The sequence below is a fragment of the Xyrauchen texanus genome, chromosome 5, assembly GCF_025860055.1.
Source record: "Xyrauchen texanus isolate HMW12.3.18 chromosome 5, RBS_HiC_50CHRs, whole genome shotgun sequence".
Classification (NCBI taxonomy): domain Eukaryota; kingdom Metazoa; phylum Chordata; class Actinopteri; order Cypriniformes; family Catostomidae; genus Xyrauchen; species Xyrauchen texanus.
Genome location: NC_068280.1, coordinates 32,130,216 through 32,156,400, shown reverse-complemented (window position 1 = coordinate 32,156,400; position 26,185 = coordinate 32,130,216). Strand labels below are relative to the sequence as shown.

The 26,185-nt window shown below is 44.0% G+C and overlaps 2 protein-coding genes and 1 pseudogene across 2 annotated transcripts in view; 1 reads left to right on the top strand and 2 right to left on the bottom strand.

The window, feature by feature from the left end:
• The window catches only part of zmynd10 (zinc finger, MYND-type containing 10), a 65,621-nt gene that overhangs the window by 708 nt on the left and 38,728 nt on the right, over positions 1–26,185 (top strand). The gene's annotated exons all lie outside the window — the stretch shown is intronic.
• fgfbp1b (fibroblast growth factor binding protein 1b) lies at positions 6,989–8,217 on the bottom strand. Its single transcript, XM_052127559.1, has 2 exons — positions 8,058–8,217; positions 6,989–7,870 (listed from the first exon to the last, which is right to left on the bottom strand). The coding sequence occupies exon 2, from the start codon at positions 7,853–7,855 to the stop codon at positions 7,229–7,231; it is 627 nt and encodes a 208-aa protein (XP_051983519.1). The 5' UTR covers positions 7,856–7,870; positions 8,058–8,217; the 3' UTR covers positions 6,989–7,228.
• LOC127644403 (fibroblast growth factor-binding protein 2-like) lies at positions 24,695–25,761 on the bottom strand (annotated as a pseudogene).

Here is a 26,185-nt window from a genome sequence, read left to right as displayed (position 1 = left end):
GAATACAGTACAAGGTGCAAATGAAGAAGCGTAAAACTGAAGGTGTTTTGTACAGAATGAGGTATAAATATGTAAATGTGTAAATATATTTATATGGCCGGTGACCATAACAGTGCAAGCGGCATCAGGAGGTAGAATTTATATGCAAGAAATGTGCAAGGGAATGTGTGAATTGTTTTTTTAATACAAAATAAAATACAAATATGTAGTTCGGGTGGGATGTAGTGTTCAGCGCCTGAGTTTAGAGTTCAGTAGGCTGACAGCTGAGGGAAAGAAACTGTTCCTGAGTCTGCTGGTGTGACAGCGAAGACTCTTATAGCGTCTCCCAGATGGGAGAGGAGTAAACAGACCGTGGTTGGGGTGAAAGGTGTCTTTGATGATGCTTCTCACCCTCCTTAGGCAGCGTTTATTGTGAATGTCTTTGATGGAGTGTAGCTGGACACCAGTGATGTATTGGGCAGTTTTCACCACCCGCTGGAGTGCCTTCTGGTCTGATACAGTGCAGTTGCCATACCACACTATGATGCAGCTTGTTAAGACACTTTCAATAGTGCAGCAGTAAAAGTTCAGCAGGATGTGAGGGGACAGGTGAGCTTTCCTTGGCTTCCTAAGGAAGTAAAGTCACTGTTGCACCTTTTTGATCAAAGTGGAGGTGTTGTAGGTCCAGGAAAGATCCTCAGAGATATGGACACCCAGGAACTTGAAGCTTGTCACATGCTCCACTTCATCCCCATCAATGTAGATGGGAGTGTGTGTGTGTCCTTTCCTAGTCCGCCGGTAGTCCACAATCAGTTCCTTGGTCTTCTGGGTGTTGAGTGTGAGATAGTTGTTGGCACACCAAACTACCAGGTGCTGTAACTCTTCCCTGTAGGCCGTCTCATCGTTGCCGCTGATCAGCCACCGTGGTGTCATCTGCAAACTTTATGGAGTTGGAGCCATGCTGAGGTATGCAGTCGAGGGTGAAGAGGGAGTAGAGGATTAGACTCAGCACACAGCCCTGTGGTACAAAAGTGTTCAAAGTGAGGGTGGTGGATTTGTGGTTGCTGATCCTAACAGACAGTGGTCTGTTAGTGAGAGAGTCCAAGGTCCATTTGCAGAGGGAGGGGCTGATGCCAAGATCAGTGAGCTTGGAGATCAGCTTGGGTGGGATCACAGTATTGAAGGCACTGTGAATAAATTAATATCTTCCTGACATACGTGTTATTTTTGTCCACGTGAGTCAGGGCAGGGTGAAGAGCTAAGGCGATAGCATCCTCAGTTGACCTGTTGGGTGTGTAGGCAAACTGATATGGGTCCAGTGTTGGGGGCAGACATATTTTCAGGTGGGAGAGGACCAGCCTCTCAAAACCCTTTGCTATGATGGGAGTAAGAGCAACAGGGCGGAAGTCATTGAGGGCCACTGCAGCAGCATGTTTTGGTACTGGTACAATGGTGGCTGTTTTGAAGCAGGTGGGGATAATGGCCTGGGCCAAGGAGAGGTTGAAAATGTTTGTGAAGACATCAGCCAGCTGTTCTGCACAGGCCCTGAGCACTCGGCCCGGGTTGCCATCAGGGCCAGCAGCTTTATGTGCATTCACTCTGCTCAGGGTGGAGCACACGTCACTGGAGGAAAAAGGCAGATCATCAGGTGGGAGCTCAGCTTTCATGGGTTGTGCATCAACCCATCAGTGCAAAATATTTTAGAGGAACCGTCGTGCCTGGCTTGAACAAGGTGAGTGCTCGTTGGTGAGGCCTGCTACCATTGAGACTGAGTCTAACTCCATGACAAGAAAAGAGATGCTCTGAACCAGGGCGAGCTTGCTCTTTTGACATTTGACCTGAAGCCCTAGGTTGCTGAGGTGCCTGAGCACCTGGTCACTGTGGGTGCATAATAACTCTCGGGATTGGGCCAGGATGAGCCAGTCGTCGAGGTAGTTGAGTATGCGGATGCCCAATTCCCCTGGCAGGGAAAGGGCTGCCTCTGCGACCTTCGTGAGGAGGCGAGGGGACAGGAACATGCCGAAGGGGAGGACCTTGTACTGATATGCCTGGCCGTCGAACGTGAACTGTAGAGAAAGATGTGTCTCAGCTCTTATGACCGTCAGAAGTGGAGAGAAATTCGACCGCATCCAGGAACTACACAGGGGCGGAAAGACATCTTTAAAAAGACGCATCCTGAAAAGGATGTTCAACGCCAGCTGTGTATTGCTCTTTTAGGGAAAATTATTTATTTTAGAAGTGCTGTCGAAGTACCCAGGGGCAAAGCTGCAATGTTGTGCAGAGAAGGAGAAAGCCGCTGATATCTCTCTGTAGAGATGAAGTGAACAGTCTTGTGAATGCAGCTCGCTGATCACACAAACGCTCGGCTCCGAAGAAAAATTCTGAATGGACAGACTCATTTCCCTCCCTTTATACCCGTGTGTCTGGGGGCAGAACATGCTAATTCTGTCTGCCAATTTCTCATTGGCCTTTTCTCAAGTTCAGAGATACGCGAGGCTCTCAAGAGAGACCCCTAGTGTCGCTTCTTCGACACAACGTAGAAGTGAGCAGCAGATTTTAAAATGTAAAAATGCAAAAAGTTTTCTGTGAGTTTTAGGTTTAAGGGTAGGGTTAGGGGATAGAAATTATTGTTAGATCTGTATAAAATGCAAGGAAGTCTATGGATCGTCCCCACAATGATATGAAAACAAGTTTGTGTGTGTGTGTGTGTGTGTGTGTGAGAGAGAGAGAGAGAGAGAGAGAGAGAGAGAGAGAGAGAGAGAATATACATTGATCCCCTTCCCATTCTTTGCTGTAGACATGTGTTATGTTTATGCTACCTGCTTCCTGGTTATGGACACACCTGTGCTTTCCCACACACGTGCACAGACCACCCAGACAGATGACTCACAGAATGGCCACGTATGTTAAGCAACATCAGTTTGTGTGTGTGTGTGTGTGTGTGTGTGTGTGTGTGTGTGTGTGTGTGTGTGTGTGTGTGTGTGTGTGTGTGTGTGTGTGTGCGCGCGCGTGTGTGTGTGTGCGTGCGCGCGTGTGTGTGTGTGTGTGTGTCTTGTCTCCAGTTCAGTGGTTGCCTATGGGAAACTAAAATAAAAAAAAGTACAGTATTGTTGCTGAAGTAAATGTCATGGATGGTCATGTGACTAAGCCATTATTTGGCCCGGACGAGAAGAATCTGTTTCATTGTGGGTTCAGTTGTATATGTGAAATGTGTCATTCCTTAGTGGGAATGGAAGATTTAAAGGAATCTTTTGTAGGAAAATCTGTCCGTGTGTGTGTGCGTTTTTGATCACACATTCATACATTCAAAATGTCACTTTGGATAAAAAAATTCTACCAAATGCATAAATGCAAACGTATGCATCTCTCTGCTGTTATATCTTTATAATTTACATACATAATATGTATATTTTAGTTTTCACCTCTGTCAGAATCTGAACACACCTAGACCACATCTGAATTTGTGTACTTTCAGAATATGTACTGCGTTTTATGAAGAACTTTAATAAAGTACGTCCTTTATGTATGCAGGTTGAAGTACATTCCTGGACATAATTCATCTGGAAACAAGGTGAATTGTCCCATATGACGTAGCAACAACAACTGCAAAAATAATTACCTCTTTGTGAATTTAATAAACAAATACAATTTAACCACCATGTTTGGGAAGTAACGAAATACATGTAACATTAATACGTATTTAAAATACAAAATATAAGTAACTGTATTCCACTACATTTACATGGTATTTAGAATACAGTTACATTCAAAAAGTATTTTGATTACTGAAGAGATTACTTTGCATTTTATTGTCATTTGTTTCATTTAATATTTAGTCCTTTCAGATGGAAAACATTTATAAATATAAATGATGCGATCCAAAGTGCATTTGAACAGCGTTGAAACTTTCTTATGATGTGTTACATTCATACGAGCAGACAGAGAAGTTTGAAGTAAGTTTGGAGCAGAAGAAATATAAATAAACCTTGTGTAAATCATCAGCTTTACGCTAAGCTAAAGTGCTATTTCTAGCCATTTTACATGCACGTTAACAGGAACGATCATATTTTTTAAGAAAATTCACTTTGGATCATCATTTCTTTTTTCTAGTAAGACCATATTAGGGCAAACATTTTATTAATAATAATTTTTGTATTGATTTCCTGTAAAAATATCTAAAAATCCTTAAAACAAGATAAATTTTATTTATATTGTTTTAGAAACAACACTGCACAAGATATTAAGGTTTTTCAGAGAATGTATTTTAAGCATGTGTATTTTGTCTTACTGTACTGGCAGAGTTTTTATAGTAAAAACAAGTGAAAAAATACAGTGCTGAAGAAGTAATCGAAAGTATTTAGAATATATTACTGACCTTGAGTAATCTAACGGAATATGTTACAAATTACACTTTACTGCATGTATTCTGTAATCTGTAGTGGAATACATTTCAAAAGTAACCCTCCCAACCCAGGTTGTACGTCACCCAGGTATTTTTCGACTACTGTTTATTGAAAACTGAGGTTTCGAACATTCTACTCTTTTGAAAAAAATGTTAGTACTCTTTCGGCATGTTTTATAGTAGGTTATATGTATTCGGACACAAGGCCAGACTTTTATGTCAAGCAATTCCAGATGGTTGAGCATGACCCTTGACCCTAATCTTCTGAACATGACAGGTAACACCTGGATTTGTGAGGTTACTATTTAATTCCATTTATCTAAAAATATAAATATAATGTGATAAAATCATCCTTTCTAGGTCAAAAGGGCAATGGCAACCATATACTGTGTGTACATTTGTTTTGGAGACATAGAAATACTTCATAGTTTGAGTCCCTGCCTTTTATTAAATCTTTTGTGTTCTTAAAGAGGAAGTCTACCACTATTATTTCATCATTTTTGATAACCTTCTTCAAATCCTTCAAATACAAACATAAGAATGATTGATCATTAAAGATTTTGACTTTTTTTTTTTTAAAGATTCTGAGCATTGATTCTGTCGCAAAAAAAAGACATTTGGCACTACGCACCCTAATCAATAGACAGCCCTTTAAAACACATATAGGCACTTCCTCCGAAGACTTGATAAGTAGTAGAAAATGTATTTAAAGGAGTGTGTGCGTGCGTGAAATTGTCTATTTGTAAAAGTAGTAGAAAATTTATTTAAAGGAGTGTGTGCGTGCATGAAATTGTCTATTTGTAAAAGATGTACAGAGTATGGATGTGAAATTGATAAATAAAGCAGTACACACAGTGTGAGGTGAAGCAGATATGAAACACACCAGTTTTTTGGAATCTGTGGCTACGTTATCTCTCCCGCTGCTTCTTGAACAATGAAGGTTGTAAAAATAAAATGCATTCCCATAAAATATAATTAAATATGATGTGACATGTAGGGACTTCTGGTAACACCGTAATTGCACCATATATTAATAATAGTTTAACACAAAAAGCACATGTATTCACTTGTTAAACATAAACATTTTTGCTGTAAATTTTAAGGTTTTAAGCTTTTATATATATATATATATATATATATATATATATATATATATATATATATATAAAGATTTTTTTATTAAAAAATTACATGTATTTTCTTGTTAAATATATTATGATTTTTTACCATAAATGTTAATGGTGCATTCAGTACTTTTTTCCTCATTAAAAAAGTTTATCTCCTAAAGACGTGAATTGTAATTTTGCAATATATGTAGGAAATCATGACCACTCACATGACGACTCCAGTCATAACAGTAACCTTATAAAAGCTGTTTTATTCTACATGTATAGGGTCCGCACATGGGTGCTGCCATGTTAGAATCACATGACCAGCTGAATATTACTCACTTAATCTCAGTAACCGTCCTGTTATTTGACACTTTCACATATTGACTAAAGTAATCATGGCGGACTGTGAATTAAACATTTCTACAATGGCATCTAAATGGAAAACGATTGATTTTAAATTATTTTGCATCCAAGCCGCTATGTGTCAGTGTAAGTCCAAGATGACACAAAGACAAAAGTTACTGAGTCCACCCAAAATCTTTCTAGCAAGTCAGTCCACTGTCGGCCATCTTTGGAATGCTCTAGGGATGCTATTTCCAGTCATGCCAGTGCAACTCATAACTACTTGAATGTTGAAAGACCAAAATTTCGAAAATGGTTAGTCAAGATTACAATCAAAGAACATATTTCAAACCAGCAATAAAGTCTGACCAAAATGGTATCATAAATTCTCATTCTTTACGTCATATTACGTAAAAAAAAAAAACTAATCTTTGACTTACACTGACACCTAGCGGCTTGGATGCAGCACATTTAAATTTTTGGGGCGGCTGTGGCTCAGGTGGTAGAGCAGGTCGGCTGCCAATCGCATTGTTGGCGCGGCCCACACAACTCCACATGCCGAAGTGTCCTTGGGCAAGACACTGAACCCCAAGATGCTTGCATGACAGCTCTGCCGCCATTGGTGTATGTGTGTGTGTGTGTGTGTGTGTGTGTGGGTGATTGGAACACAGTGTAAAGCGCTTTGGTAACATCTAAGGTTAAAAAAAAAAGCGCTATATAAGTGCAGACCATTTACCACTTTTCCCTGCTTTAATAGCTAATGCGCATGCAGGTGCTAGAGTTGATCTGCAGGTGATGTCTGTATCTAAAAGGTAATTGGCTCTTTTATCTGTAAGGTGGGACTACTTTTCTACATCCCTTGACCATTCAGATCTCCTTGGTTAAGCTTTCTATTTTCTACCATTCATTTTAATAGAAGTGGCTCATCTTTGCTAAATGCACCTCAGTAAATATCCATTAACCATTTAACGTTTTTCTGTAGTATTGTTACATTCTCTTACTGTTCAAATATTTTTTACAGTGTTGCTGTGTGTCGTTTCCTTCGTCAATTTTACATAAATATAAAACATACTTCATCACCAAAAGAACAGAGAAACTATAAATAAAGATGAGATATTTATCTCAACAAAGATAAATAAAAATATTTATTTTGTATGTCATAAATACAGTTAGGTTTGTAATCCTACATGAATGGATGTACTGCAGTTTACAGAGTAGTCAGCGTCAGCAGCAGCTGCACAGTACTTTTCTGCATTTACAGTAAAAGTGATGTTTTACAGCATACAAAAAATCTTGACAAGATCTAGTAGTAGTATTAATACGAAATTACACACTTAATACTGGAGCATTTAAAGTCTCTTTCTCACTCCACTTGCACGCTGTCTATATCCACTCAACAGTCCCCGCTCTGCACTATGGTAAAGAGAAACGTGCAGAGACTCGCCCAGGAATCTCCACACTTCTCCTTGGCGAGTTTGCTGTGATCAACGCGCTCCGTGCACTTGCTCTTAGTGTCTGGCAAAGTTGCATTCGTGGTTGTCGGTGTCTTCTCTGCCTTGGTGGGTTTCGCTTGTGTCGTTTCGATTAGTTTAAAATGCGCATCTTGTGGCGCGCGCTTACACATACCCGCTCGGAGGAGCGCGCGCTGATCCATGCAAAGTTTCTTCTGTTTTTTTAGTGATCTAGCGATCTGTTTCCAGTAGCTCTTTGGGTTAAAAAAATATTCAGTGCATGTCGCGGGCTTAGCGGAGTATTTGCAGGATAATTCATCCCCTTTACCAGGCTTGCATGTAACTGTCAGGGTGTACGTGTCCTCTCCGCGAGCCACCCACGAGCACTGCGCCTTGTCCTTGGTTGTGAACTTTCCCTTGAATACAGCAATGGCATTATCACCTCGGCTCTCCTGCCTCTTTCCTTTCCTCCTTTCCTTAATGCTCTCAGTCATGGCAGTGAAGATGAGTTGTGAGAGACATGTGAGGAATAGCAAGAGCGCGAGAGTTCTATGCAGTGACATTTCCATCAGTGACGCAATGATCTACGAAATATGAATCAAGAAGTTAAAATATGATTGTTTGTTTTATTTATTTTTATATTTATATTTTTATATTTTCAGTTTATTCAAGCCTAAATATCAAGCTAACAAATAGCCTAAATATCAAGTAGCATACAGTAATTTACAACAAAAATAAAAGTTCAGTCATTATGTCACTCATTGATCTTACCAAAACAGTCCGTACGAGTATGGTGGGTTCTCTCTGACTGGTTTTCCTCTGAATGAACCCACTCGTCGTATTTATATGTTGAGTGACACACCCACTCACGACGCGACCATCGGATTACATGAGAAATACCCTTCAATGAGCTCCTACAGACATGCATGAATGCACTGCATGCGTCATTCTTATATTTGCATTTTGGGGGCTGAACTCACAGAAATTAGCCAACCTGTCGTGTCCCCGGGTCTGAGTTTCATAAAATATGAATACTTGCACTGGTTAAAGAGGTTCATGCGTAAAAACGCCCACTATTTTAGTTATAATCATTTAGACATGCTATAGGGTTACATTTTAAACCATGTAGTCTTGTCATATTACTGTGGAATGTAAGCATGTTTGGGACATGTTAGTGGGTCATTGTTAATGTGCACTCACATTAAGGGGGTAAGGGGTGCCTGTCATCCTTGTGGCCTAATTTTGTAGATAAACTGCTACTCCTCCCCCTTATTTCAGTTTAATATGCTTTATTGATTAATAGTGCATTTGGATTGTGACATCTTTTGTAGCTTAGTTGTGTACAATTACTATAGTGTAAAATTATAATCTAAAGGAAAACAACAATAGTGCAAAGACTCTCTGGTGTATCTGCACTGTTGGAATGTTCAGTGTAGTGAATGGCAGAGCCATATAGAGAGAGAGTTGCGACAACGGAAGTTCTAAATGCTTGATCGTCAAGTGATTCACGTAGACTTCAGATAATTCCAGGAAGTGCTTTGGCGGGCATTTCAAACTGTTAGAGTAGAATGACAGAACGACTTGGTTACTAACGTAACCTCGGTTCCCTGAGAGGAGGGAACGACTATTGCGTAAGTAGCTTACGCTATGGGAAAACTCAGTTTCTCGAGAAATATTGACGTCTTTATGTAAAACGCATTGCAGCTGCACAGCAGACAGTGATGAGCGAGGCAGCTCGGTCATTGGCTGTGCTGCGGCAACTGCTCGAACCAGTGACGGGGCGACTTAGAACGCGCGACCAATGGGGGCGCGTCCTGCATTCGCGCGCTCAGAGCCTGCTGAAATTAGCATATGAGGGCTATATAATGAACGTCCCGTCATGCCAGTTCTTTTAGGTTCAATCGACTGAAGCGAACTGACCAAGCACAGACACGGCAGCTTACGCAATAGTCGTTCCCTCCTCTCAGGGAACCAAGGTTACGTTAGTAACCGAGTTGTTCCCTATCGAGATGTCTCTCCTTGCGTAAGTAGCTTACACTATGGGAACACCATGTAAAACGCCGTGCTTGCTGACTTCGCTCTATAAAGCCAGAGGCAGGTGCCTGAGCCTTAAAGCAAAGTGATATTCCACGAGCCGGCCAGCGGCGAGCTATATAGTGGGGTATGACAGGGCGCCCTTGCCTTCAAGGTGGGGCGCTCCTTGTACAAACACAAGCACATATCTCATGTACTGAGCTTTTGTGTACTGGTACGCATAATAAACCCTCTAAGTCGGTCAGAGACGGACCTTATAAGGGAGGAGATGATGCCCAGCATATACATACTCCAGTTCATTCCACAGTCAGACTGATAGAATGTTGGAATGTAGTGAGGGGACCTGTAGGTTATAAAACCTGATAAATGTCGAAGGCGAGGCCCAGCCTGCCGCCGCACAAATATCTTCAATGGGTATCCCACTCGACCATGCCCACGAGGAGGCCATGCTCCTCGTAGAGTGAGCTCTGATGCCTAAGGGGCATTGAAGGCCCTTGGCTCCATAAGCTAGCGCTATAGCATCCACTATCCAGCGCGATATTCGTTGCTTTGAGACAGCGAGACCCTTAGTTCGGCCGCCAAAGCATACGAATAATTGTTCCGTCTGTCTGAACAGGGCAGAACGTTCCAAATATACTCTGAGCGCCCTGACCGGGCAGAGTAAATTTGCATCACCTTCGTCTGCTGAGGACGATAGCGCTGCCAGAGATATCACCTGTGCTCTGAAGGGTGTAGAGAGCACCTTAGGAATATACCCGTGCTTTGGCCTAAGGACAACTCTGCAGTCGTTAGGTCCAAATTCCAGGCAAGCAGCGCTTGATGACAGGTCGCCCACTCTTTTAACTGAAGCGAGTGCCAGCAAGAGCGTGGTTTTGAGCGAGAGCTGCTTGAGGTGCACGGTTCGGAGAGGTTCGAACGGGGCACCTTTGAGTGCGTCCAGGACGGTGGCCAGGTCCCAGATCGGCACCGAAGGTGGGCGAGGAGGGTTCATCCTCCTAGCGCCTCTTAGGAAACGAACGATCAGATCGTTTTTTCCTAATGAATGTCCTTTATCAGGATTGTGTGATGCCGCTATGGCAGCCAAATAGACTTTGAGCGTGGAGGGTGTGCGGCCCGCCTCCAGCAGCTCCTGCAAAAAGGCGACTACACTTGGTATCTCGCATGTTTTGGGGTTCAAGCTCTTGGTATCACACCAGTCACTGAACACTTTCCACTTTTGGGCATACAAGCGCCTCGTAGAGGGGGCTCGCACCTCAGTAATGGTTTTCAGAACTCCACTGGGGAGGTTCTCGGGAACCCGTTGAGGGGCCATGCATGGAGGGCCCACAGATCGGGGCGGGGATGAAGAATCATCCCGCTGGCCTGTCCGAGGAGGTCTTGCCTCAGCGGAATCGACCATGGGGCAGACTGCATCATCTGTACCAGCTCTGGAAACCATGTCTGGTTTTTCCAGAGTGGGGCTACCAGGAGCACTGCACATTTCACCTCCCTGATCCGACTGATGACCTGAGGCAGCATCGCGATCGGGGGAAAAGCATACAAGGGGCGGCTCGGCCAAACTTGGGCGAGCGCGTCCGTGCTTTTTGAGAAGAAGAGAGGGCAGTGCGTGTTTTCCTTGGAGGCGAAGAGGTCGACCTCTGCCTCGCCAAAGGTTCGCCATAACCACTGAACCGTCAGAGGGTGGAGAGACCATTCTCCTGGGAGAACTTTGTCTCTGGATAGCATGTCCGCTCCTTGGTTCAGGATGCCTGGCACGTGCGCTGCCCTTAGCGAGTGCAGGTGGTGTTGTGACCATAGGATGAGCTCCCTGGCCATAGAGTGCAGGGAGCTCGACCTGAGTCCACCTTGGCGATTTATATACGAAACTACCGTCATGTTGTCCGTTCGGACCAGGACGTGTTCGTTTTGCAGGTACGGAAGCAGGGCTCTGAGAGCCAAGGCGACCGCTTTCATTTCCAAACAGTTTATGTGTAGGCGCTCTTCCGGGTTTGACCAAAAGCCGGAAACAGGCCTGCCCTCGTAAAGGGCCCCCCATCCTATTTTGGAGGCATCTGTCGTGATCATTTTTCTCCGCGTATTCACGCCCAGACTCACGCCGGTTTGATACCAGTTTATGGCTTTCCAGGGCGTCAGGGCTTTTATACAGCCGTGATTCGCTCTGATCAAAAAGTGGCCCGAGCGCCACGCGTGAGTGGGGACACGGCTCTTGAGCCAGTGCTGGAGAGGACGCATGTGCAACAATCCTAGCTGGAGTACAGCTGATGCCGAGGCCATGAGACCGAGCATTCTCTGAAATCGTTTGACGGGGGCGTGCGCGCCGTTCTGAACGATGTTGCAAGGCGTCGAATAGAGAGCACGCGCTCTGATGAGAGGCGCGCTGTCATCTGCACTGAGTCTAGCACTATTCCCAGAAAAGAAATATTCTGGCTGGGGATAGCACGCTCTTTGCAAAATTTATTCTCAGACCCAGGCATTGTAAATGGCTGATAGTCCAAGATCTGTGTGTCATTAACTGAACCTCTGATTGTGCTATGATTAGCCAATCGTCGAGGTAATTCAGTATCCGCACTGCCCGCTGTCTCAGGGGGGAAAGTGCCGCGTCCATACATTTCGTGAATGTACGGGGGCCAATGATAGGTCGAATGGTAGTACTGTGTACTGGTATGACTGTCCCTCGAAAGCTGAATCTCAGAAAGGGCCTGTGGTGAGGCGCTATCGAGATGTGAAAGTAAGCGTCTTTCAAATCCACTGATAGAAACCAATCCCGGGCTGAACTTGCGCAAGGATATGTTTGGTTGTTAACATTCTGAACGAGCGAATCATTAACGCTTTGTTCAGATGTCTGAGATCCAGGATGGGGCGAAGGCCACCGTCCTTTTCGGACGAGAAAATAGCGGCTGTAAAAACCCGCCTCGCTCAAAGAGGGAGGAACAGTTTCTATAGCGCCCTTCTCTATCAGTTTGAGCACCTCGGTGCGTAGAACATGTGACACGTCTTTCCTCACTTTCGTCTCGACCACCGCTGAAAAGCGGGGTGGTCTGCGAGCGAATTGAAGTGAGTATCCGTGTTTTATTATGTTCAAAACCCATTTCGGCATGTCGGGATTTTTTCCCAGGCTTCTGCTCGCACAGATATGGGCTGAATGCCGGCTGGGGCGTGTCGCAGTGACGTATGGGCCCCGCCGGCAAATCGCTTGTGCTAACACAGAATCTACGGCTCTCAGAGGCGCAGGTGCACGCTGAGCAGCCGTATTGAGTGCCGAGTGCAGAGGTGCGTGTGAGAGTACAGGCACATGCGCTATTTCGAAATGCTCACAGCATGAGTCGGAGAGGTGCTTGAAACTGTATGAACAGTGTTTTGAAGTGGGGGTGCATTCATCATTATGGGCACGCGCGCCACATTCATAAAGCTTTCCACATTTAGCGGGGAGTTTCTTAGCTCGCGCATTGCATCTGTGATGTTTGCGGCATAGCTGTTTGAAACTGTGTGGGTAGCTGTGTGTAGGGGTGCGTGCAATACGGCAGGCACACGCGCTACACTTATAGCACTTCCCGCTTTTACTGGGGAAGTGTTTATAACTGTGGGAACAGTGCTTGTGTGTAGTGGTGCATACATGACAATAGGTACACTATACATTTTTGAGACATCCAGCCTGAGCTGGGGAGGTGTTTGGCACTGTTTGGACAGTATTGATATGTGGGAATGCGCACTTTAGTGTGGACTTGTGAACCCTTAGTGACACAGGCAGAAAATGACTCTTTTGGTGATTTCTGTGTGTCGCCGTGAAAACGGTGTTTGATTGCAGGTGAGCGACTTTTATGACTGGCCCATTGACTGCTGTATAGATATTTCCAGCCGCCTGTAAGGGGACTGGGTAATGTTTTAAATGTTTGCGAGGGAGCGGTCCGGCATTTGCGAGACGCGTACTCCCTCTCTTTCTTCCTGCTGCTAGGAAGACTTACGAGGCTCTGTGTTCAGGGTGATTCTGGGTCGAGGGCCTCGTTGCTCCTGCGGCTTTCTTCGGCCAGCGGATCGCGAGCGGCGTCGAGCGTCCTTTTCAGGTCTGCTCTTCGGTTGGGAGACGGGCGGCTCTGCCCTGGCTCGCTGCTGCTGCTGGGGCGGTTTTTGAGATGAGCTGGAGCGCTTAGGCAGGAAGTGATGCATAGCTTGCGAATCCTTCCGCGCCTCAGTGAAGTGCTCCGTGAAATCTCTCACCGTAGGCACCTTTGAGTGCGTCCAGGACGGTGGCCAGGTCCCAGATCGGCACCGAAGGTGGGCGAGGAGGGTTCATCCTCCTAGCGCCTCTTAGGAAACGAACGATCAGATAGTTTTTTCCTAATGAATGTCCTTTATCAGGATTGTGTGACGCCGCTATGGCAGCCAAATAGACTTTGAGCGTGGAGGGTGTGCGGCCCGCCTCCAGCAGCTCCTGCAAAAAGGCGAGTACACTTGGTATCTCGCATGTTTTGGGGTTCAAGCTCTTGGTATCACACCAGTCACTGAACACTTTCCACTTTTGGGCATACAAGCGCCTCGTAGAGGGGGCTTGCACCTCAGTAATGGTTTTCAGAACTCCACTGGGGAGGTTCTCGGGAACCCGTTGAGGGGCCATGCATGGAGGGCCCACAGATCGGGGCGGGGATGAAGAATCATCCCGCTGGCCTGTCCGAGGAGGTCTTGCCTCAGCGGAATCGACCATGGGGCAGATTGCATCATCTGTACCAGCTCTGGAAACCATGTCTGGTTTTTCCAGAGTGGGGCTACCAGGAGCACTGCACATTTCACCTCCCTGATCCGACTGATGACCTGAGGCAGCATCGCGATCGGGGGAAAAGCATACAAGGGGCGGCTCGGCCAAACTTGGGCGAGCGCGTCCGTGCTTTTTGAGAAGAAGAGAGGGCAGTGCGTGTTTTCCTTGGAGGCGAAGAGGTCGACCTCTGCCTCGCCAAAGGTTCGCCATAACCACTGAACCGTCAGAGGGTGGAGAGACCATTCTCCTGGGAGAACTTTGTCTCTGGATAGCATGTCCGCTCCTTGGTTCAGGATGCCTGGCACGTGCGCTGCCCTTAGCGAGCGCAGGTGGTGTTGTGACCATAGGATGAGCTCCCTGGCCATAGAGTGCAGGGAGCTCGACCTGAGTCCACCTTGGCAATTTATATACGAAACTACCGTCATGTTGTCCGTTCGGACCAGGACGTGTTCGTTTTGCAGGTACGGAAGCAGGGCTCTGAGAGCCAAGGCGACCGCTTTCATTTCCAGACAGTTTATGTGTAGGCTCTTCCGGGTTTGACCAAAAGCCGGAAACAGGCCTGCCCTCGTAAAGGGCCCCCATCCTATTTTGGAGGCATCTGTCGTGATCATTTTTCTCCGCGTATTCACGCCCAGACTCACGCCGGTTTGATACCAGTTTATGGCTTTCCAGGGCGTCAGGGCTTTTATACAGCCGTGATTCGCTCTGATCAAAAAGTGGCCCGAGCGCCACGCGTGAGTGGGGACACGGCTCTTGAGCCAGTGCTGGAGAGGACGCATGTGCAACAATCCTAGCTGGAGTACAGCTGATGCCGAGGCCATGAGACCGAGCATTCTCTGAAATCGTTTGACGGGGGCGTGCGCGCCCGTTCTGAACGATGTTGCAAGGCGTCGAATAGAGAGCACGCGCTCTGATGAGAGGCGCGCTGTCATCTGCACTGAGTCTAGCACTATTCCCAGAAAAGAAATATTCTGGCTGGGGGATAGCACGCTCTTTGCAAAATTTATTCTCAGACCCAGGCATTGTAAATGGCTGATAGTCCAAGATCTGTGTGTCATTAACTGAACCTCTGATTGTGCTATGATTAGCCAATCGTCGAGGTAATTCAGTATCCGCACTGCCCGCTGTCTCAGGGGGGAAAGTGCCGCGTCCATACATTTCGTGAATGTACGGGGGGCCAGTGATAGGCCGAATGGTAGTACTGTGTACTGGTATGACTGTCCCTCGAAAGCGAATCTCAGAAAGGGCCTGTGGTGAGGCGCTATCGAGATGTGAAAGTAAGCGTCTTTCAAATCCACTGATAGAAACCAATCCCCGGGGCGAACTTGCGCAAGGATATGTTTGGTTGTTAACATTCTGAACGAGCGAATCATTAACGCTTTGTTCAGATGTCTGAGATCCAGGATGGGGCGAAGGCCACCGTCCTTTTTCGGGACGAGAAAATAGCGGCTGTAAAAACCCGCCTCGCTCAAAGAGGGAGGAACAGTTTCTATAGAGCCCTTCTCTATCAGTTTGAGCACCTCGGTGCGTAGAACATGTGACACGTCTTTCCTCACTTTCGTCTCGACCACCGCTGAAAAGCGGGGTGGTCTCGTAGCGAATTGAAGTGAGTATCCGTGTTTTATTATGTTCAAAACCCATTTCGGCATGTCGGGGATTTTTTCCCAGGCTTCTGCTCGCACAGATATGGGCTGAATGCCGGCTGGGGGCGTGTCGCAGTGACGTATGGGCCCCGCCGGCAAATCGCTTTGTGCTAACACAGAATCTACGGCTCTCAGAGGCGCAGGTGCACGCTGAGCAGCCGTATTGAGTGCCGAGTGCAGAGGTGCGTGTGAGAGTACAGGCACATGCGCTATTTCCGAAATGCTCACAGCATGAGTCGGAGAGGTGCTTGAAACTGTATGAACAGTGTTTTGAAGTGGGGGTGCATTCATCATTATGGGCACGCGCGCCACATTCATAAAGCTTTCCACATTTAGCGGGGAGTTTCTTAGCTCGCGCATTGCATCTGTGATGTTTGCGGCATAGCTGTTTGAAACTGTGTGGGTAGCTGTGTGTAGGGGTGCGTGCAATACGGCAGGCACACGCGCTACACTTATAGCACTTCCCGTTTTTACTGGGGAAGTGTTTATAACTGTGGGAACAGTGCTTGTGTGTAGTGGTGCATACATGACAATAGGCACACTATACATTTTTGAGACATCCAGCCTGAGCTGGGGAGGTGTTTGGCACTGTTTGGACAGTATTGATATGTGGGAATGCGCACTTTAGTGTGGACTTGTGAACCCTTAGTGACACAGGCAGAAAATGACTCTTTTGGTGATTTCTGTGTGTCGCCGTGAAAACGGTGTTTGATTGCAGGTGAGCGACTTTTATGACTGGCCCATTGACTGCTGTATAGATATTTCCAGCCGCCTGTAAGGGGACTGGGTAATGTTTTAAATGTTTGCGAGGGGAGCGGTCCGGCATTTGCGAGACGCGTACTCCCTCTCTTTCTTCCTGCTGCTAGGAAGACTTACGAGGCTCTGTGTTCAGGGTGATTCTGGGTCGAGGGCCTCGTTGCTCCTGCGGCTTTCTTCGGCCAGCGGAACGCGAGCGGCGTCGAGCGTCCTTTTCAGGTCTGCTCTTCGGTTGGGAGACGGGCGGCTCTGCCCTGGCTCGCTGCTGCTGCTGGGGCGGTTTTTGAGATGAGCTGGAGCGCTTAGGCAGGAAGTGATGCATAGCTTGCGAATCCTTCCACGCCTCAGTGAAGTGCTCCGTGAAATCTCTCACCGTAGGTCCAAACAGGCCGCTCGGAGTGACAGGTGCGTCAAGGAAGGGTGCCTTATCCGCGTCCTTCATCTCCGTTAGCGTTAGCCACAGATGGCGCACAAGGACGATCAAATTAGCCATGGCCCGGCCAATGGATTGGGCAGTGGCCTTTGTGGCTCGCAGAGCTACGTCCGTAGGACTGCGCAGGTCCTTAAAAGCGTTGGGTTCAGGTCCAGACTCGTCCATAGAGCGGAGAAGTTTGGCCTGAAACATTTGTAGAACCGCCATCGAATGCAGTGCTGACGCAGCTTGCCGGCGGCGGCGTATGCGCGACCGGCGAGAGCTGATGTGGTTCTGCACGGCTTCGATGGGTGAGAAGCTCTGGCCTTCCATCCAGCGGTGGAGGGTGGGCATAGATGGTTGGCCACAGTCTCCTCTAGGGGCGGAGTTGCCTCGTAGCCTCTTTCTCTCGCGCCTTCCACTGAGGAGAGCGAAGAAGAGAAAGAAGGCTTTAGGCGTGCGGGGCTTTCCACGACTTTGTGAGCTCGTTGTGCACCTCAGGGAAGAAAGGAGAGGGTCTCTGTCGGGGGCCTGCCGGCGCCCCTGCAGGAACCACTCATCCAGCCGGCTGCGGGCGGGTTCTTCCGGAGAAGACCAGTCGAGCCTGAGGTCTTCCACGGCCTTAGACAGGATACGGACGATCTCCGAGTCCATGCTGGCCAGTCGTCGGATGCAGCGTCAAGAGAGAGGCTGTCATCCTTTCCGTCATCGTCCCCTGATGTGCCGAACGAGATGAGACCCACCGCTTTGTTGGAGGGGTGCAGGTCCGCTCTCGCGAAATGGACCGGCGGCAGGGAGACATCTGGTAGCGGTGATGCCCGCGGGGACTGAGCCGGCGTGACATCACCGGAGTCGGGGTGCTCTGGCAGCCTCTGTGAGCGGCGCTTTTTCTTGCGCGGCTCGAACAGAGGTGGCAGCACGGGGGCAGCCAGCTCGCTTGCGGTGAAAACGGCAAAGCGAGTGCGCACCTCGGCGAGGCCCAAGGAGTCGCATTCAGGGCATCCGCCCTGAATGAGTGCAGCTTCTGCGTGGTCCAGACCCAGGCAGCGAGTGCAGATGGTGTGCCGATCTCCATCGGAAAGAGGGCCTGGAAAATAACTCTTTTACTCTTAAAAGCGTCGCGGGGGCGAATGCTTGTTCAGTAAAGGATATGCGATGCGCGCCGGATGGCATAGCAGAAGGCTTCGAAGGCGGCTGAAGATGCCGGCGTCCTCTCAGCAGTCCCGCTGTAAGCTTGTCCACGGCGGCGAAAGACTCCAAAAATCCGGAGGATCTAGCGAAGAGAAAGTCTTCGCTGAAGCAGATTAAATCTAAAAGAACTGGCATGACGGGACGTTCATTATATAGCCCTCGTATGCTAATTTCAGCAGGCTCTGAGCGCGCGAATGCGGGATGCGCCCCCATTGGTTGCGCGTTATAAGTCGCCCCGTCACTGGTTCGAGCAGTTGCCGCAGCACAGCCAATGACCGAGCTGCCTCGCTCATCACTGTCTGCTGTGCAGCTGCAATGCGTTTTACATAAAGACTTCAATATTTCTCGAGAAACGGAGTTTTCCCATAGCGTAAGCTACTTACGCAATAGGAGAGACCTCTCGATAGGGAACTGTGATTTCTGGTAATTAGTAGTCAATAAATGCATTTATTTTATATATTTATGTAACACACCGACATATGTATGTAGCATGAGTATGTTGTTACAGCGATGTTGTTTTTTTAAAGATCAAATCAGCTAGTATTTGAGGATTAGTGTTCGCTTACCGTTATTTGCATCAACTTATTTCAGGCTAGGGTTTCTGTTGCCTTTTTATGTTACCTCATGTTCATTGTGTTCACTAATCTAATGTCTAATGGTACATGGTAACTAATGTCATATTTATGACTTTTCAGATAGTACAGAGACAGGCTGGTGACAGGTGATTTCCAGCTCACACCGCACAATGGGTCAATGAACTATTATCTATTAGCAGCTGTAGCGTCTGGAGGAATCAATGAAGGATAATCATTAACTCAGCAGGTCCATGAAAACAAGAACTTACTGTTCCAACTCCCCTAATTACTGCAATAGCGCCGACTAGTCTCCACGAGCACAATAAATGTATTGACAAAGAGACAAGGAACTATTGACAGGAAATCCTCGTGACTGCTAAGCCCCCCCTTTCCCATATGACTCGCCTCACACCGCGTGCTTTACCATGTGAGATCTTGAACGTAAAAATGTGGGTGTGTGTGTTTTTCAGTTTTAAACTTAGAAATGTATGTCTAATGAAATATGTTTTAATCCCTGTGTGTTTATTTGTCTGATGATAGATCAAAACTAGTTGAAATTAGTTTAGTAGTGTAGTAAAACCTGTTATAGTTAATAAGGTGATCTTGTAATTAATAGCCTAACAGTGTATATCCATGTCTAAGTGAACCAAGTACATCTTTCTTGGTATCAAATTAAACCTTACGATTTGTCCTAGCCGAAAACAAATATAAGGTCACCTTAGAATGGTATTTCGGCTATGTTTACCATCTTTTGAGTCATTCAGCCCAAAATTTCTTACCGTCATAAACACAGTCATAAACATGCAAATGAGCCTGACGGGACAAAGGAATCATTCTCCTGCCCAAAGGAAGGAAAATTTTACGACCCCCAAAGGAAGGCTCAGACAGGGCTGATTCTCACCAAATTCGTACTGAGAAGGAGAAATGACCCCTTTTAATCCTATATATATATATATATATAATCCATGTGATAAAAATATTGACATGTATCTTATGTTCCATCTCATAATTTTCCTAAATGTTGTTTGGTCTATGTTTCTTGCAAACTCTAATGGGTTAATGTTTCAGACTTTGCATACCATGGTTACCCGAAATCATATGTGTGGCATATTTGGTCTCTATAACTTGGTATTTCGAAGATTGAAATGACTGTGTACATGATATGTCGATAACAACAACATATTAGTATTACAAGTATATTTCCTAGTTTTCTTTCTTGCACATGCAATGAGAAATGTGAGAACAAAAGAGCAATAAACCAAATTCCCGCCTGGAACCCAAACCCTTCTCATTGGTCGAGCCAATGAGAGGTGGGACACGTTTTCTAAGGGCATAAATTGCACCAACAACGGACCTTCGCTCTCTTACTTCCCTCATCTCCTTACAGCTTAGTTCTTCCTCTTAGCTCTTATCTTCTTCCTCTCTCTTCCTTTTCAACTCCTCTCCTCTTACTTCACTTCTGGACCTCCCTTGGACTTCTCCCGGATCTCTTCAAGCCATCTTACATTTTTCTCTTCTCTTCTGCTGAACATTTGCAACTGCTTGGAACAACCCTTCAGCTCTCTCTCAACAAGTGAGTTTCAACTCCACGCTCTGGAAACACCGAACCGAAATCCTCCATCTCAAAGGACGCCACAAGGACCCGACATACGTGCAGACTTGCTCAGCGACACACAGAGTTCCTTTATGCAAGTATTATTTCACCTGAAATTCAAACGCGTTAGAGTGTGTAAATTCCTTGCTGGCTTCAAAGGGTTAATTGTTGTAATAAGTTGCTATCCTTAATCTCTTTATTTTCCTTATTGCTTCTACTCTGTTTATATTATGTTTATTTTATGTTTATTTTATGTTACATGTTAAGTGTCTGTTTGTCAAGTGTAGTGATATATTCTAGTTCCTTGTATTAAACCCAATTATATGCTTGATTGTCTGTGTGTGTTGATCATAAAACAAAGCCTCTTTAATGTGCGATTTTAAACTACGAGCTGATATTATCAGAGTAAGTTAACGTGCTTTGATGAGTATGCTTATAACTAAGAATGGACCTTCAAGGGAATTGATCAGGAATATTTAGCAAAGCAGTTCGCTGGACGAACTGACTGGTTGTGGTAGCCTTCGGGTCAATTCCATTGAGGGTCTAATTAAATTAATATAGCCTGTCTGCATATAATGTATATTCCTAATTAATTATAATTCGTGGTGTTTAATTATCTATATATATTTGAAGCAGACTACTATAAGCCCTGTTTGGGGCGTTTTTACAATGTGTATGGGTATCCGGGTCAAATCGTCTGATTAATCATTGATTACGATCATTGAAATTAATTATACATTTCCCCAAACCTGACCTGCATACCCTACACAGCAGTTACGTAAATGTAAAATTTAGTGAAATTAAGCTTATTGTTTACAATTCTTACAATTCTATATATAGTAATATAATTATTTATGTATTATAAATATTATATATCTAATGTATAATTCTTACAATACTTATTCATATACACAATATATTCAGCTTTAAAACATCTTAAGCATACTCGTATATAAACTGCCGTTCAAAAGTAATGAGGCTGAAAATTCAGCTTGGCATCACAGGAGTAAATTACATTTTAAAATAAATTAAAATAGAAAACAGTTATTTTAAATTGTAATAATATATTACGATATTACTTTTTTATTATTATTATTATTCAAATAAATGCAATAACTATTTACAGCAATTCATGAATACATTTCTAATAAATTAAATAGCATGCCAAGCATTTTGTATGTGTCCGATAACATCCCTTATCTCCTAATTTAATGAGTAATATTCAACTATAAGGTTTTAATTTACAAGTTATTTTTATTTAGATGTACTGATAATATACAGAATAAGATAATATTATTCTTTAAACGTCTCACCTTTTAAAAGTGTGTCGCAAACTGTTTGTTCTAATGCATCTCTACGGCGCGGTATGTGTTTGCTGCTACTTCCGGGAACTATTGAGAGGCAAAAAATGTTCCATTGGAGTCAATGGAGTTGTCGCAACTCTCTCTCCATATGGCTCTGGTGAATGGAGGCCTCTTATGAGGGCAGGGGGTTAGAAATATGGTACATATAAACACTTGCACACATGAAAAGAGAAAAAAGTACTGAGAGAGTAAAATAAAGGAGCTTATAAAGAAAAGATGGTACTCCTTTACATTAATGTTCCCTTTGTTAAGGTTATATAAAGGGGTTTATAAATGACTAATAATTAATTTCCAAATATTCAGCCATTTTATCTCACATGTAATAAAAGCTTAATTACATTTATTCAACATAAGTAACCTATTAAAATGTACCTAAAGTAAAGCTGCCACATTCACTCACTGGCCACTTTATTAGGTACAAATGTACATCTACATATTCATGCGATTATCTAATCAGCCAATCGTGTGGCAGCAGTGTAATGTATAACATCATACAGATATGGGTCAGGAGCTTCAGTTAATGTTCATATCAACCATTAGAATAGGGGAAAAAATCTGATCTCAGTGATTTAGACCATGGCATGATTGTTGGTGCCAGACAGGCTGGTTTGAATATTTCTGGAACTGCTGATCTCCTGGGATTTGCACGTGCAACAGTCTCTAGAGTGTATAGAGAATGGTGCGAACAACAAAAACAAAGAGCGAGTGGTAGTTCTGTGGACAAAAATGCCTTGTTGATGAGAGATGATATTGGGACATCGACACAATTCTAATCTTTTTGGCTCTATACACCACCACAATGGATTTGAAATGAAACGAACAAGATGTGCTTTAACTGCAGACTTTCAGCTTTAATTTGAGGGTATTTACATCCAAATCAGGTGAACAGTGTAGGAATTACAACAGTTTGTATATGTGCCTCCCACTTTTTAAGGGACCAAAAGTAATGGGACAATTGGCTGCTCAGCTGTTCCATGGCCAGGTGTGTGTTATTTCCTCATTATCCCATTTACAAGGAGCAGATAAAAGGTCCAGAGTTCATTTCAAGTGTGCCGTTCACCTGATTTGGATGTAAATACCCTCAAATTAAAGCTGAAAGTCTGCAGTTAAAGCACATCTTGTTCGTTTCATTTCAAATCCATTGTGGTGGTGTATAGAGCCAAAAAGATTAGAATTATGTCGATGTCCCAATATTTATGGACCTGACTGTATGTTGTATTTTCATTCCTTTAACAGTACAGGTGTTGCACAGTCAATAACATGTTTTTGCATGGGATATGCACACTGGAGCTTTGGTTGATTCATGAACAATGAGTCAGCCATTCAGTTTCAGTTACACACAAGAAAGTCAAATTTCCTTGTACATTACTTATTTACCATGGGATCAATAGATTTTCAATTGTACAACTAAATAATATTTTAATGTTATTTTATAGCGTTAGTTATCAGTCAATTAAATGAAGTTTTCTTTATAGGGCACTCTGATCACACAAACAATCTTAGAGATTTAACATAGATGAGTGAGTGAATAGCACTCATAACAGAATACATGTTCTTGTTTATTTTTGCTAAAAGTTTGCTTACAGAAAATAGAAAAAATATCTCCTCTTATAAACACAGTGATGACATTTAGAAGTTCCCACAGTATGTCTGTATAACCATTAAATCTCTTGGATTTTGAAATCATTTACAGCCATACGAGTTTTCCCAGAATTCATGTAACACTGCCCCCCTGTGGCGTTGATGCGCTCTCACTAAACTTCATTTGAAACAAAAAAATATTTTTGCTTGTTTCATACTGCCTTATCTTTTTGAGATAAATTTATTCTTTAGCAAAAAGCTATTTTATCATCTAGGAAAACATGTATGATTTATAATGTTGATGCTATTATAAATGTCTTTGCAATGTCTTTGCTTATTATTTCATAATTTTCCATGATTTTTCCACTGAAAATTATCCAGTTGGAAATTAACGTAATATCAAATAATTTCTGCATTTTAAAATACAATTTGGAATTACTTTTAAGAAAGAAAAAAACATAAGAGTTACACCAATTAAACTATTTGCTGCGCAAGTACTGACACTTAATCATAAAATCATTGTGAAAAATCTGAACAGCTTTATTACACCCTGTGCCAAAAAAAATTGAATATAAAAAGCACATAAAAAATATAAACATTGATTTTGTGGGACAGCATCGTTGACACGCAAGCATTTTGATACATAGAGACATACAAAATATGTTTCTTCTTTTTCATTTTCACCAACGAAACATCTGCTTTACAGTAATACACAAAATATCTCTCTTTTCTGTTGACATACATAGATACATACAAAAACATGCACCCAAGCATACCAGTCATAACCACGTGAACACACAAACAGCCCTGGTCTTTCGAACTTCTTAACTGGTAGTCAGACAATCTTTAATAATGTGAACCTACAGAATGAAGAAAATGAGAGAATGATTCAATGAAAAACAATTATATTAAGACAGTAATATTTGTTTTTCCTTTGAGTAGTCTTACTGCAGCTTTACTACACATTCAGTGACCCCTTTCAATCAGTTTAGCCTTCTGTGCTTAATAACTTTGCTTTCCTCAATGCACACAGATTAGTATGAATCCCAGTCAGTACAAACAATTTCAATTGGGATATTTTGGAAAAGTGTGGATGTGTAAAATAAAATGGTTGTTTACTGAAGTTTGGAGAGACAGGCAATTATGTGTTAAGTTCCCATCCACATTTATTTTCCATTGCATACAGTTACAGCTTTTCATACAATAAAAAAAAGCTTCTGTAGAAAAGTCTTTCATTCACATCATACACTATTTTAGTTTAGTACTATGGTCCTCAAAGCAAAAGTTAACAATTTCAGGAATTCGTTTTACTTAACATGTTGATGATGCTTCCTAAAATGCTTATTCATATTATTGAAAGCAAAAGTTTACAGTTGATCCTTTCTTTAACATGATAACATTTGTTGAATGGTTAATTTCTATAAACTGAATACATCTTTGAGTATGAAATTATATTGTCTATGTGGAGTATGAAATTATACTGTCTATGTTCTTACCAGAGGTGGTGGTTAATTGTTGAACCAGCCAATGAAGTAGGAGCAGATGTCCTGGAGACTCTTCCAGCAGTATTCCTGTGCCAGCTTGGTGGCATGGCTCTCTTCTGCTACAGTAGGTCTTGCTGTGATGGTCTTGGCAGGCTTATGTGGATGCACAGGCTTGGATATTGCATGCTTGACTGGTTTGGCTGGTTGTTGGGGTTTAGGCTGCTGCTTTTGGGTGGGAGCTTTGGTGGTGGTTGTAATGGACTTGGTTGTCTGATGCTGTTGCTTCTGCTGGCTCTGGTTGTGGTTTTGAGTAGCCTGGGTAGGTTTTGGGATGGAGATTTTGGGCCAGGAGGTGTGGAAAGCCATTTGTACCTCATTTGATGCAGAGCGGCACATCTGTGGCTTATAGACACGTGATCCCTGGCAGGCATTGTGGAGCTTTCTCATGTCCCACATTATCTGAGTGAAGTAGTGGTGTGGTTTGTTGTTGTAGGCCTATGCTCTACACAAGTTTGGTTTGCCCAGGAAATCGCACCAGTAAGATTTGCCTTTGCTCTTGCAGGAGACATGCAGCTTGGTGAAGTTTCTCAGGCCAGAGATTACCATGCTGCAAGCATCCTTTGCTTTGGTGTTGAAACGAATGGGCTCATCCCAGATGCTTCCTTTTGGCTGAGGTTGGTTCTGCTGTCGGCTGTTGTGGGTGCTATCATTGTGGTTGGCGCTGTTTCCCTTGTTAGTGTTGTCTTGGTTACTATTGTTTTGGCTGCTCTGAGCCTGAGCATAGATGGCCCAAATTAAGTAGCCCAGAAGGAGAGCAGCATTGCATCCAACTCTCATGATGGATGGTTGAATAGGTGGAGAGAGTACTCAATGGAAATGTAGAAGGGACAGAGTACAGAAAGTGTTGGAGGTACAGGCTGGGTTTTATAAATACTGCTCCCAACAAAGAGGTCTTTGAGCAGGGCAGTGCACCCACATCCCTGCCCCATCCAGTGTGGAGCTGCCTGAAAGAGGTGATTGTGACAAACTATAGTGTGTGTTAGCAATTTACTTAGATAGGACCAGTGTGTACATGATTTAGCATTAGAGAAATAGAACGGAGTACATTAAGAATGGTTATTTGTTTGACAACTGTTGTGATTTGTGTAGATGATTATGTGGTTTCTACTTTGAGAGTGTGCTGATGGTGGTGCTGGTGGGGCATGGGTGTGGTTATACTCATGTACCATAATGTTCTAAATCCTCCACAAAACTTTATATAATCATATCGTACATGCCAACATAAGTGAGCGATTGACTATTGATGTGAAAGACCTTTCAGTTTCATGAGAAGACACAAGGAGAGTAATTCACTTGGAGCTCATTTAAGTTTCCTTAACTTACCCTTCAACTAGTGAATATGCATTTACCATCTTGCTTGCGTGAATACTAATATATATATATAAATAATGTGTACTATATGCTTTATGAGGAGCCATGAGAAATTAATTTTTAAACAAAGATGGCCAATGAAAA

What these genes read in the sequence shown, in the direction of transcription:
- fgfbp1b (XM_052127559.1), bottom strand. Translation starts at nt 7,855, where the DNA reads ATGGAAATGTCACTGCATAGAACTCTCGCGCTCTTGCTATTCCTCACA.